The 14,438-nt window shown below is 40.8% G+C and overlaps 1 protein-coding gene and 1 pseudogene across 9 annotated transcripts in view; one reads left to right on the top strand and one right to left on the bottom strand.

Moving 5' to 3' along the window:
• The window catches only part of ERG (ETS transcription factor ERG), a 284,991-nt gene that overhangs the window by 114,405 nt on the left and 156,148 nt on the right, over nt 1-14,438 (bottom strand). For 3 of the 9 annotated variants that reach the window (XM_015132899.3, XM_077997905.1, XM_077997907.1), the window contains exon 1: nt 7,543-7,697. The exons of 3 other annotated variants lie outside the window; for them this stretch is intronic. In XM_015132899.3, coding sequence (XP_014988385.1) covers nt 7,543-7,560 — 18 coding nt within the window. In that variant the 5' untranslated portion in view covers nt 7,561-7,697. Of the gene's footprint in view, nt 1-7,057; nt 7,342-7,542; nt 7,698-14,438 lie in introns of those variants that run through there. 3 more of the 9 variants (XM_077997904.1, XM_077997906.1, XM_077997903.1) reach the window with 2 other exon arrangements.
• On the top strand, nt 11,799-12,000 carry LOC106997244 (small nuclear ribonucleoprotein G pseudogene; annotated as a pseudogene).

Raw genomic sequence — 14,438 nt, 5'->3', positions numbered from 1 at the left:
CCGTTGCACAGAAGATAAGGCCAATCCCTTTTCCACAGAGGCTATTTTAAGGATGCCACGAAGAAATACAGAGTACCAAGTGCCTCCTTGGGCCAAAGATAAAAGTGGGCTGTGCTCTCCGGATTCAGCCTTCATGTTTTTGACGCTCTCTGGAAGGTCAGGGAAGGCATACATGTTGTATGGATCCAAAGAGGACTATGCAATGCAAAACCACATACTTTTTTTTTTTTTTTAACTTGGAGCAATGTCTTGGGACATCTACCTCAAATTGAGACACAAACTAATTGTGTTGACAGATTCTGAAGGGTTGTTTCAACAGTTTCTTCTTCCTCAAAGGTGAGCATCATGTGCACACTGTCAAAATTTAAAAAAAAAAAAAAAAAAGATGCAATAAAACCCAATGAAACCCAAAGAGCATGGAGATGAGAAACTCACTGCTGGCTGGTGATTTGAATGAATGGCCTTGGGGACAATGTGAATGTGGAGGGAGGAGAAGGGTCCTGTCTTCAGTGTCAATACTTGGTAAATTTATAAAAAAAAAAAAAAAGAAATCAACACATGATTTGCTACACTGTAATTTCATGACAGCAAGGGAGATTTTAAATCATCAAGGAAGAAGGATTTAAAAGTGGAATGTGTTACATGCAAGAGTGCGGGATCTTTGCATAATGTTATTATATTTTCAAAAATTCAACAAGCATTGTTTTTAACAAACGTGTTTAAAGTAACAGCCCTGATGTTAATGTTATGATTGGATTCTGATGTGGCACTTTAAAAATAAATCATTTTGCTTGGCCTTGGCATTTCTTTTCAAAATGTGTCTGTACTTATCTGTGTACAACAGCAGATTGCCATTCTTCCCAGAGTTTAATTCCATGAACACCCTGCTGAAAGACTTGTTAAGGCCTTATGGAAAACTCTGACCTGCGTGTTCATTATTGACGCCCAAGACGAGTGTAAGGAAGTTGATACTTGGGATGAGGAAATTTAAATCAGCAGCTGATCTGGAATCTGGAAGCACTGCCTCTTGGATCTCACCAAATATGGAAAGAATTCTTGTCACTGAGCAAATATAGAATTCAGTGCTAGAGTTTTACCTCTTGAATTTTCTAGAACTTTGTTTTGATTAGCCACCTAGAGTATAAGAACTGCTGCCTATGGGATTTTTCACAGAAGAGGAGATAACATAAAGCACCCAGCAATAATAATTTTCATTCCCCAATTATTTAAATGTGTCTCCATAACACTTAATACATCATGTTTCTCTGCACAGTAATTCGCTATTTACAGCTACAGTGAATAGCAGGAAAAAAGAGATCAGATGATGATAAAGAGAAGGGAGACAGATTTGTGTGACTTGTGTAAGTCACTGGGCCTCTCTAATCCTTTGTCCTTATCTGTAAGAAAGCAGCAGTACCCAGGCTGCTGTGAGGATCACATAAGACACTGTGAGAGTTTAGCACAGGGCTTGGCACATAGCAAGCAGTTATTAGGATGATGTTAGTTTCAATTATGAATTCAAGCTACTTTTTATACTTTCTTAAACATCAATTTAAGTCAATTTTAATTAATGTTATTTTGCTAGGAGAAATGTCTCTAAAAACATAAGAATCCCATTTGAAGTCTACAATGATGATTACATTACTCGGATATCTTAATTTCAAATAATTAAAATTAAAATTTATGTTTTCAACAAGTGCTTATTGAACTCTACCCTTTGCCAGTCACTGCTGAGGACACAGAAGAAATGGATAAGATATCACTAAAAACAGCTTCTGCGATGTCAGTGGGTACACATAAATTATTCACACTCAACAACAAACACCAGCGAAGCTGGGAGAATGTGCTGACAAGAAAGAAAATGAAGAGTGGGAGAGCGGACAGACGGGAATCGATGTTAAACTTCATAAAACATGTCTTGGCCAAGTTCAATAGGGGAAATATGTGGAAAGTAAGCTAGACCAAACAGGGAATAAAAGTATAAATAAGAAAAAAAATCCAGAGGTCACACTGGGCCACTAGTCAAAATGGGTTCACAGCAAACAAACAAAAAAAATGTAGTGAAGTACTAAAATTAAAGAAGTACAAATAAAAATGAGATTCTGTTCTTACCTGTCAGAATGGCAAAGATTCAAAGAGTAAAATATTCAGAGTTGTTACGGGTGTAGTGTGGAAATGGTCTCACATGTGGCTAGAAAAAGGGGGAACTGGTATAATCCTTCCAGAGAATAATCTGGTAATTATTTGTTAAATTGGCAAATATTTAAATTTGGCAAAGACTTAAAACTATGTATACCCATTGGCTCAATAATTCCTTTCTAGGCACCGATACTAATAAAAAGTATTCAAAAAATTAAATAGATGGTGTACTGCAATATAATTAGTGAAACATCGCAAGCAGCATCACTTTATACACGAGGATATTGGTTACAAAAATTATAATACATATTTTAGATAGAATATAATGAAGCATAAAAATTCTGCCTATCAAAAAATTTTAGTAACATGGGGAAATGCTTGTAAAACAATGCTAACTGAGAAGAGCAGGACAGGTAGGTAGCTATAAGGCCAAACAGATACACACGGTGGAGAGATGTGTCCCAACTGTTAGGAATTTGCTGTGGTTGGTTAGGATCTGTTTTGTCATGACTTTTAAACATTTTGTCTGCCATGATAATTTTTTGTTTATAATTTATGCTAAAAAACAAGAAGTATTTTTTGCAATTCGGGAATAAAGCAGCCAGTGGGGTATTCCAGGGTGCTGTTCCTGTCCTAACCGGAACGCGATGCAGCCGTAGGCCTCTGCCCTCCTTCAGCAGCCTCGGCTCAGAGCAGGACGAAGCCAACCCTGACCAGCACCACCTCGGGTGACCCCTGGATGCTCCACCTGCCCCTGTGTGTGGTACCTGCCCTGCTACACCTTTAACAAGCACCCCTGCAAGCTCCCTCCTCCTTCCTTCCCTGTCCTGTGGCTGCCCAGGCCCAGATGTACCCTGTCTGGGTGTGGGAGGCCACACATCAGAGCAGTCTGTGGCTGTGGGCTTCACAGCTGAAGTGGGGCTGTGGGAAATGTTAAGAGGATTGAGTGCAGAGCCTGAAAGACAATATGGTAGAAAAGGTTACATCCACTGGGGGGCGTCTGATGGCATCCGCCATTTATTGAGGATTGGTGCAAGACAGGGTGGCCATTATGATCCCATTTTACAGGTGAGGAAACTGAGGTCAAACAGGCTAGCTATCTTGCCCAGGGTCACAACAGGAAGGAAGCAAATGCAAGTGTGTCTGTGGCCACGTAAGGTGAGAGAAGTGCGGTCAGGGGTGGTCTGACAGAATCCCCAGGCCAGGGCGCAGCTGTCCTCTATCTTGTGGGATTGAAAGAGCGGACAAGAAGGCTCTCCTGGAGCATTTGAGGTAGCTCCAAAGAAAAGACCCCGCCAGAGCACAGTGTGCTACCAAACACTGGAACAGCCTGGAGACTGTCCCTGTCTCTTCTCTGAGGTTTCGCATTTCAGAGAAACTCTCATCCGTCTGGCTTCCCCGTGGCCTTTACTCTGTGATTCTCTTATGTATCAGCTGTTAAACCAAAAAATCCGCCAAGTTGTTGGGATGCCAATAACAGCTTTGGGTCTCCACCCCCACAAAGGGAATCTTATTCTAAAGTTCTAACTGTATCAGTCATATTTTCCTGAAGACAACAGAAATGGTTGCTTCATTTACTTATTTTTATGTATGCTTTTTTTCAAGAGTTGTTAACCTGTGTTTGTGTTTAAATAAAGATCTGTTTTGCAAAACAAAAATGTTATGAGATAATCACTTATAAATGTAGATAATTAAGATATGGTTCAGGCTCAGTACATTGTCTGAAAGCATTGCAGTCCTGCACTGTATTTCATGTGGAAACAAAAGGCCACAGATTGAGCCATTCTCACTCCTGCTTTCCGGGGTCACTGAGTCAGGGTGCCTGGCGTGCATGGGTGCATGCACACACAGGCGGAAGGCTAGGGAGAAGCGTGCGGTGTCCACAGAGGGCAGCCTGGATCACAGAGCTGCCCACGACCAGGAGCAGCAAGTTGTTTTACAGTAGTGGCCTATAAAGCCACTTTTCAGCAAGGACAGATACTCAGAGCATACTCTGAAATGACTTATGCAGAGCAAGGCAGCGGCATTTTGCCCCTGGCCTTCCTTCCATTCTCCCGGAATCCCCTGAAAGTAACAAGAACTGACGCAATTCATATTTCACTTAGCCAATGGGTTGATGAAAAATCATATATCTGTAGCTATTAAACTCATTAATCACATCCATCAAAATTCTATGAGGAGTTAACTTTCTTCATGTAACTCTTAGTCTTAGTAAGTTTCCTTCACATGTGATAGCAAATGTTCAAGGAGTGCAAATGTGCAAACATGGCGTATATAATGCAAACTTCATGTCTTTAAATGAATAAAATCGAGTCCTATCAGGTCGTGTTTCAATTACCATCAAACCTTCCAACCTCTGTTAATTCAAAGAAAGTAACTTCTTCAGGAAAGTCATGGAAATAGTACTAGGGTGCCCTCAGATCTCCACCAAGCCTTGTTAGTAACTTTCCACATCCTGATTTTTAAGATGCTTTCCCCTAACGCTGCTGCCGGCTGCTGGCTCTCTCCACATCCTTCAATGTCAGATCTCTGTGATGACGGAAAATCCCCCACATTCCCTTTTTACACAGTAAGGATCTTTCTAGGATCAGAACTTGCAACCTGGGGTTCATGTTCTCCTTAAAAGGTCCAGGGAGAGAACTGTATTTCTGTTGTAATTCTATGTATTTCTTTTTATGCACCTGAAAGTATTATTCTGAGAAAGGACTGTAGGCTTCATTAGACTTCCCAAATTGCAGATGGCATTAAAAAAAAAAAAAGGAATCAGGAAAGTCTTTGGGAAATTAGGCTAAAACTCCTAACTGAAGCACAATCGGGTTTTCAGGGCAACAGCAGGATTCCTGGAGTCTGTAGCAAACACTGAGCTGTTTGTGCGGACAGTGGAGCCGGTGAGGTTCAGCACCTGTCAATATTGTCAGATGTCATGAACGCCCAAGGGAAGCACCAAAACCGATCCGTGAATTGTCTGCAAACCATCGGCTTTGTTGCTTCCAAGTCTTTACTAGAACTCTTCAGCTGATCTTAAAATTCACAGACACTTAGACGTAAATGAGCACTCTCACATAAGTTCCCAAAATTCCAAAATTGCTTTACTTCTTCCAGTTGAAATATTTTGTTCTCAATTTCAAGTTGCCAAGGAAAAATGATGGTAAGAATCACAAAGACTGGATAAGAATATTTAGCTTTTCATAGTGCCTCATAGGGTCTTACAAATGTTAATGCAAAAAAATAAAAACTCCACTCAAATGCAGAAAACCAACAACAAATTCAGAGCATCTGATACCTAATCGACTAACTGATTTATTTACTGAAACAACAACAAAAAAACAGAGTGCATTGGAGACTGGAAATTGCCTCTATGGGGGACTGTTTCCTAATTCCAGTGGACAGCCATAATTTTCCCTACGCTAATTTGGGCTTTGCGCTAATGTAATTAAAACTGTAGTCAACAGACTCAGGATCTCCTTTTTCCACTCTATAAACAAGGCTGTAAAATCATCTCATTACTTTACCCAGGAAATCTAACAGAAACATGTCTTAAAGGAAGTCACCTATAAAGAGGGACTATTTTAACAGAAGATTAAAAAAAAAATTCACCTGCAGCATTCTAAAGGTTCACTTGGGTACGTACAATAAACACATAATGCAATGGAATAAAATGTTAAATCAAGCATAGTATCTTAGACGAGTGTAAACTATTTTTCCAAAAAATCATTCAGAAAATCAAAAAATATTCAAACTTTCAAAATAGCTTCATGTATTCATAAATGTATATTTTAAATTAAACTGTATAACATATTTGGATGTTTTGCAAAATGTACCTACCTTCTAAAGGATGGTCTGTTATTTCAATGTCCTTTTTAATGCACTAATTTTGGGGGGAAAAAACACATAAGATTGTACCCAAGCTATTCAAGATTGACACAGAATATTTGATTTAACAAACACGAATATAAATAAGGATGAAAACAAGAACAAAAAAAGATAGCAATTTGTGTCACAAAATCAAGTAATTTCTATTCATGCAGCTAAAAGTAGGGCACATTAACCCTCAATTTTATAATTCCTTTCTACAGGAGCCATATTTCAGCAGATTCCAATCCTTGAAGCCAAAGAAAGAAAAGTCTCTATAAGGTGAAAGTTCTTGGTACACAGATTTTTAATATATTATTGAACACACCTTGAGAAATAAAAGCTGAACTTCTGAAACACAGTTTCTATGGTACATATGAGTCAAATCTAATACAAACATTTCAAATTATGAAAATACCAAACCAAAGAATATTTTTGAAAATGCCTTGGCCCAATTCTGGGCACACTTCCATTTTCTTATGCACTTTCCAACGAACTGAAAGCCTCATGAAGCCTCATGAAAACACCACCAAATGCTTTTCACCTTCACGCAGCAAAACTAAAGACATGCAACAAATACAATTTTCTTTTTCCTCCACTCAGTATCTGCTTTTGCTGCTGATTTTTTTACATTCCTACAAATGTCACGAAGATATGGTGGCCTTTAAAACAACGGAACAGACCCCCACTCAAGACTGCATGCCCCTAGACTTGCAGTCACCATTAAATTGGCTTTGTTTCCAGGAATCAGGCCATATTTAGGATTGTACCTGTGCAGACTGACCTCCACGTTAATCTCTATATGCTATCTACTAAAAACGTAGGCAAGGAAACGCATCAGACCAAACACCCCAGAGCCCAGAGAACCGACCGGCCATTGCTTTCCAACCCCACAAACCTAACCATCGCTAGGAAGAAATCTTACTCACGGTGCACAGAGAGCAGGTATTTTATTGAAGATAAACATAGAACAGAACAAACCAAATTACCCCCGTTTGAGTTACGAGAACACTCAGTTCTCAGCATGGATGTCCCCCAAATCAAGTCAACATTTGCATCCCATTACCAGCAGCCACTTGCCGAGTATCTCTTCGCTTCCATGGGGACTGCCTGGCATCCCTGATGCTAAGGAGCCACCGAAGAACCTCCAAATGTCCGACATTCACAAACCCATCTTTTGCTTTGACCTGACCCTTCAACCTCTCCGAGTCTGCTGCCTTTTCTCAGACACACATCCAGGCACCGTTAGGGATAGTTAGAGAATCAGAAGATTCAGAAGCGCTCCGAAAAGCCTTTCCAAAAGTAATCCACAGCACTCAACAGTGAATTTAGAAACCCCAATTTTTTTCTGAGTTTGAAGTTTTTAAGCCTTGCGGATGGTTGGAGTAGGAAAAAGGAAATTTACTAGGCAGTGCAAAGGAAATCTTGTTGTCCTCTATTGTGGCAGTGGGGGTGTTGCCCAACCCTAACTTATCTGCCTTGATAAAGGAAACCAAAGAAAAGAGTAACAAGAACAAGATTTTGTCAAATTAAAAGGAACCCTTTCCTTACCTTAATAGTGCTGGCCATAATGCAATCAAGTTTATTGATCGTTAATAAATGTTAATAATAATTATTGCTTCTCTCTGACCAGAAAGTAGTTTTGATGAGGTTGTTTAGAGCGGATGAGATTGTGCTAAGTCTGGGAAATGAAGTCAGCCAATGGCAGGAAGAGGTTTCTATTGGTCCTGGCTGTCCAGCCCAAAGAAACAGGATATTTGGGAGTGGAGAGATAAGAGACCCTGAAAACAATGTTGTTTTTCTTGATGATATGCAGCCAGGAGATTTTTTTTTTTTAATTAAAAAAAGAAAAGGCATCAATTGGGATGGCGACTGCCACAGCAGGTGTGACCGGTGTGCCGCCGTGTGACACACTGCACTGAGACCAAGGCAGGATGCAGATGTGATGGGACTCCGCATGGCTTCACATGGGCTGCAAGCACCTTGGAACCAAGGCGTTGAGGGCACCCCACTGCCCCGGGTGCCAGCCCTTCACAGCCCAATTCTTCGCAGAATTACTAGGACAGAGGACTTGAGCTCCTTTCTCCTAAAAGGAAACTTTGCAGGTGGTGTTTATTTCATGTTAATAGATGGCCATGTTCAGTAACAGCCATTGCTTGGCTGATTTTTAACAACCTATATTTATTCAACATTTCATATGAGTGTTCCAGAACAGTTTCATTTTCTCCTTCCAAATCCTTGCACTTTTTATTTGCTCTACAACAAAGTTGTTGAAAACGCGAGGACTCTAGGCTTATAGTAAACAAGAAAAATAAAGAGGAAAAATAAACCTACCCAAGTCTTGTTTTCAAGTATTTACTTAAAATCCAAACAACTGAAATGGCTACAAACGTCCCGGAATGTCAGCGAGCTGGTCTCACTCTGACAGACATCCATGTTGCAGACAACAGATCCTCACAGAACTTTTGGCTACCCAGAGATGCCATGTGAGGGCCCCATGACATGTTTAAAATCCAAGCTATAAGTTCAGGGTCACAGGTCTGTTTTCTCCTCGAAGGAAGTACAGCAAATGCAGGCCTGAACATTCCTTAGAGGGTTTCAGGACTCTAATTACTCATTTTCAGGAAATTGCTTGGAAGAAACATTTTGCTTTGAATCTAGCTACAGGAACGCAGGACCCATAAAGAGGTGTGGTCTCAATAGGGACCCGAAGAACACAATAGACCAAATCCTGAGTCATCTGGCAATTCCTGGTCGCAGAGTTGGACGTTCAGTAAATGGATTTCACTCAGACTTTAGGCCAGCATGTGTCAGAGTTCTGCCCACCAGCCCAAGCCGTTCTGGCTTTTATTATATACCTCTGATTTATCACCTCACGTTAGGATAGAAGAAGAAGGAGAAGGAGAAACATAAGGAGGGAAAGGGGAAGGAAGGAGAGGAGGAGGAGACAGGGAAGAGGGTGAGAAAAAAAGGAAGGACAAAGGAAGGAAGAGAGAAATGAGGATGGGAAGAAGGAGGGAGGGAGGGAAAGAAAGAAGGAAAAGGAAAGAAAGAGTATATTGTAAGAAAATCATTCTGTGAAAATCAGAACTTAAGTTCTCAGCACCTACATTATGAGGGGGTGTTGATTTCCGCTCTTTTCATCTCTGAACAATGAATAAGATGGCAGGCTGATTAAAATTTTGTTTCCCCGAAAATTTCAAAGTCCTGAGCTGTTTTATCTGGGCAGCTTCCACTAGAATTCTGTAGTGCTGAGGAGAAAAGCTCTCTCAGCTTCCCCGAGAGTCCTTGCTTTTTGTTCTCTCCTAAGAAGCATCAATGTGAAATGTTAACTGTGGCCCCCTCATCATGTGATGCCCGATTATGCATTTACCAAACACCAGTTTTAAATAAGATGAACGCTTTGCTAACAAAATAGCCACGGGAGAAAACCCTGCGTGGTCCCGCCTCACCCACGCCTCCTGGTTGCTAATCCAGCCCTCAGTTGTTCCCTGAAGCAGGAAAGATTAGCATTTCTACCAGGACCTAATGCTTCAGTGATGATTTGACCCGAACTCCCTGGTTCTTGCCTAATGCAAATCAAACTGTGAAGAGTGGGATTTCTTACCCCTCTATTTTGAAATAATTTCCAACTTACAGAAAAGCCACAAGATAATACACAAAACTCTTAATACCCTTCTCCTGGTTAACTCTGATTGTCTGCTGGTGCCAATGTACATCATTTGCTCCACTTTCTCTCACACACGCTCGCTCTCTCTCAATCTCTGTCTCTCCCTCCCATATTTATTTACGTATAACACACATGCAGGCATATATCCTTCATTTTCTAATGAATAAAAATATTGTTTTCTAAGAGACAAATTTATTTATTGGATACTAAAAAAGAGAAAAACAGGTGCTATTATTTGACCAATATTCGAAAGTGATCCAATAAAAAGTTAATTTGGGGATACTGAGTGGTAAATTCTGTTCCAAAATTTTACAAAGGAAACTCTTCCTCATTTCTAATGACAAAATGTTTGATTGATTCCTGTCGTCTTCAAAGAGAATAATTCTTTTTTTTTTTTTTTTTTTTTTTTTTTTGAGACGGAGTCTCGGTGCAGTGGCCGGATCTCCGCTCACTGCAAGCTCCGCCTCCCGGGTTCACGCCATTCTCCTGCCTCAGCCTCCCGAGTAGCTGGGACTACAGGCGCCCGCCACCTCGCCCGGCTAGTTTTTTGTATTTTTAGTAGAGACGGGGTTTCACCATGTTAGCCAGGATGGTCTCAATCTCCTGACCTCGTGATCCGCCCGTCTCGGCCTCCAAAAGTGCTGGGATTACAGGCTTGAGCCACCGCGCCCGGCCGAGAATAATTGTTGATGTTCCAAATGGCATCATAGCATCCAAGCCTGGTAATCTCTGATTATTTAATGTAAAGTGTTTTAAAAAAAAGAACAAAAAGAAAACACTTTGACTCTTGATAGCACAAGGCACATTTTTTTTTTTTTTTTTTTTTTTGAGATGGAGTCTCGCTCTGTCGCCCGGGCTGGAGTGCAGTGGCGCGATCTCGGCCCACTTCAAGCTCCGCCTCCTGGGTTCACGCCATTCTCCTGCCTCAGCCTCCCGAGTAGCTGGGACTACAGGCGCCCGCCACCTCGCCCAGCTAATTTCTTTGTATTTTTAGTAGAGACGGGGTTTCACCGTGTTAGCCAGGATGGTGTACGATCTCCTGACTTCGTGGTCCATCTGCCTCGGCCTCCCAAAGTGCTGGGATTACAGGCGTGAGCCACCGCCTCTGGCCAAGGCACACCTATTAACTAGAATATAGTAGTGCAGAAACCGTTTCCCAAACATTATCCTACGGGGGAATTATCTTAAGATGCAGATATCACTTCAGCTTTCCTCACCTGTACCCCAAGTCTATGCTATTAAATGGCCTCATCCCTACACCACCTAGCAGCCTAAGAACCAGGATGCCTTTCCCACCTGATACCTCCTCTCCCTAGGGAAAGATGTCCTCCAGGTCACCACACAGACCAAGTTAGGGGGCAGTACGGCACACGGCCCCTACCTGAGGCCCATCCAGGCCCAGCCTGTCAGGATAGGGTCCTTTTTCACTCTCCCTGAGACACAGCAAATACCACACTAGACCAGCACAGCCCACCCAGTGACTGTGGGCAGCAGAATCTATGAATAAAGTGTACATTTCCATTGTGTGCTTCTCCTGCACAAACCCATCTCCTGTGAATCTGCCAAGACCTTTCACTAGTCTGCTCACGTTTTACTCCAAAGAAAGAAACAAAATAATATAAAATAAATATACCATAAATTCACTGTCACAATAAAAGAAGCACTATTTTTATTTATCCTAAAACCTTTTCTTCCCATTTTCTAAAGATTGAGCAAGTTCTCATTCTTTTTCCCTTACTAACTTCTCTGTATGGAATATGGGGAGGAAGGTCAGGAGCTGAGAACACTCTGAATGACAGCCACATGGTTCTCAATGTGATACATGTGCAGAGCAAAGACAGGGGACTCATCTGAACCTCCACATCTGTGGGGACACAACAGAAGATTCACTCATGACTCATTCATGTCTTTATACATCCATACAATGGAATGCCCACCCTCCTCAAAAACATTGCAGGAAAATGATGTAGTAGATGAACACTTAGCAATATGGAAAACTGCTCTGATATCCTACCTGGTTAGTTAAAAATCACAGTATATAGGAGAATTATATCATAGACCCATTTTGTTAAAAAGGCAGATGGGGGTGGCCATGCATTCCATTCCAAGGCATCTGTGAACCTGAGGAACAGACACCATGAGCGAAGCTCACCTTCCCGAGTTGAAAAATGAAATTCAATGGTGGCAGACACGTCCAAGGAATATTACGGGGACTTGATCCCTTTCCGAATCTTGTGATAGATGAATGTGTGGAGATGTCAACTAGCTGGCAGCAGAACAATATTGGAATGGTGGTAATACAAGGAAATAGTATTATCATGTTAAAAACTTTGGAATGAGTATAAATAATGGCTGTTCAACAGAGAAACCCATGTCCCCTCTCCAAAGGGCCTGTTTTACTATACGTAAAAATTAGGTCATGTATGTTTTCATATTAGACTTTTTGTTAAATAACCTTTTGTAACAGTCAAAAAATAAAAAATAAATAAAAAGGCAAAGTAAAAATATTGACAGCTATATATATTACAATACTAGTGGCAGAGAAGCTTCTTGCTTTTTCCCCTTCTTCTTTGCTTCACTTATATTTTCAAAACATAAATTTGTAATAAACATAAATTATATCCTCATATAAAAATACGTAAGTAACATGCAATATTGTACATTTTTGTAAATGTCTGAAAGATACAGGCATGTTCTGGAAAAAGTGCAGCCCACAATACTTGTAGGAGTCAAACCTTTTATGCATGCACACCCAAATGCATGTTCTTTTTTAAATGTCTACAACAAGCATCGAGCTCTTATTTTTTTTTTTTTCCATTTTATTAAGAAAACCCAGAAACGCTCATGAGTTTTGTGGAGGCCATCTATGCAGCATTAATCCATTCAGGTGATATTAATGGCACGCCTTTTCCTGCCAGGAACTCTGGTAGGCACTCAGGAAGCCAGGATTACAGGGCTCTATCCAGTTACCACGTGTCTCGGCATTCGGGAAGCCTATCTGTCTCCTCAAATTCTGCACACGTAAAACTTCGAGCCTGGGAGCGACCCATGAAATGCAGGTTTTTAACGACAAAACAATAGGATAAAAGTGCTGTATATTGTCCTTAAGATGACACATGAATTTAAAATGCATAGTGTTTGGATTATTCATGAGAGCCCTGCAAGAACGACGTCCCAAGGATTTTTGCCAGGAACATGCCTGAGATTGTAGATAAGAATCAAGCATCTGGGGCTGCCGCACAATGGAAAACTCCAGCACTCTGTGGAACTTTCCCATCCGCAGCAGTTGGTGGATTTGCCTGAGAACATACGCAGCACTAAGACACGCTCAGCCCTCAAGGGCACCCAGTCAGTGCTGTTTAAGGACGGCTTTTCTGTTCACGGCATACTTCATAATTATAGCTTCACTCCATTGGATACAACTACGTGAGTATGTGTGTATGAGTGTGTGAGTGTGTGTATGAGCATGTGTGTGTGTGCGGGGGTGGGGGGGTTGGGGGGAGTGCCATATCCCCCAGCAGCACATTAAGAAATAATCCAATTACAATTTAAATAACCATTGTTTCAACACTTTCTCTAAGTGGTGAATGTATTCTTCAGTCTCTTGGTTGATCTGAACTAATAGAAACCAAGGAAGCTGTTATCACATACCAAATCCTCAACTTCTCAACAGCAAGTTGCAATTTCCTTAATATTGAAGCACACGTCAGTTCAGTTCTATCAGCTCACATGGAGCAATGATTTCAATAAACACAATTTCATAAGCATCCCACACATTCTCAAGTTTATGCCAATTTTGCTCTTACTCAACTCCACATGACTTTAAAAATGCAGGAATATTAAAACCATTATCAAGGACTCCAAATATGCCAATGTACTATCTGTGGTTTTAAGAAAGAAATCTAAGAGGAGAGTAATTATTTTGTCACCATTATTTAGTTTAAAAGAAATTTTAAATGTATTGTTCCAATTATTAGGCTTCTCTATATATTTTGGAAACCATTAAATGAGTTTCAACTTCTTTATCCATGTAACTGGGTATAGTTGAGCACAGATGTTACAGACATCACGGTGCCACTGGTGCCCATAAGGCTTGGCATACCCACAGGGCACATCATTAAGAGTCATGAAAGTATCTGACTAGCATCCCCCTCTACCCCCGACTCAGATCCAAAGTATGCTTTCCCAGGTACTGTCCCCTGTCACCATCCTTGGCCGAACTGACAATTTATCCCAGGTTGTTGAAATTAATTTTGTTTGATTTCTAGCCAGAATTTTAAATGATTTTTTAAGAACTGTGTCAATCTCACCTATAAGATACTAAACAGCATCACTTGTTTTTGTCTTAATCTGTCACTATTTTATGAATTATTTTCAAAGAAAATACAGATTACTTCTTAAAGAAAGATCATAAGTGGCACTATAATGGTATTCAACTGAGAGAAATTCATGGAGAAGCCTGCATTAATAATTTTTCCTGCTGCTTCCTAAAATCGGCTTTTAGTTTTCGGTTGAGGTGGACTTTAATTCGACATCACCTCATCCGATGATTTATTTGCTAATTTATTTCTATCACAAATGGAATCAGAAATGAAGCGAAGGCAAAAAATCTTTGCCACAAATTCATTTGTATTTGCATGAGTATCACCAGGCTACCTGCGGATGCAATGAAGCCCTGTACCTGTGCTTGAAGCCAGGAGCACAGGACACTGGGAGTCTGTCTCAGCGCAGTAACTGCTACATGGAACACTCCACACAGTATCCTCTCCGCCCGAGC

Source organism: Macaca mulatta, chromosome 3, assembly GCF_049350105.2.
Source record: "Macaca mulatta isolate MMU2019108-1 chromosome 3, T2T-MMU8v2.0, whole genome shotgun sequence".
Lineage (NCBI taxonomy): Eukaryota > Metazoa > Chordata > Mammalia > Primates > Cercopithecidae > Macaca > Macaca mulatta.
The sequence above is the reverse complement of the archived record's forward strand: the minus strand, read 5'-3'. Positions and strand labels throughout refer to the sequence as shown.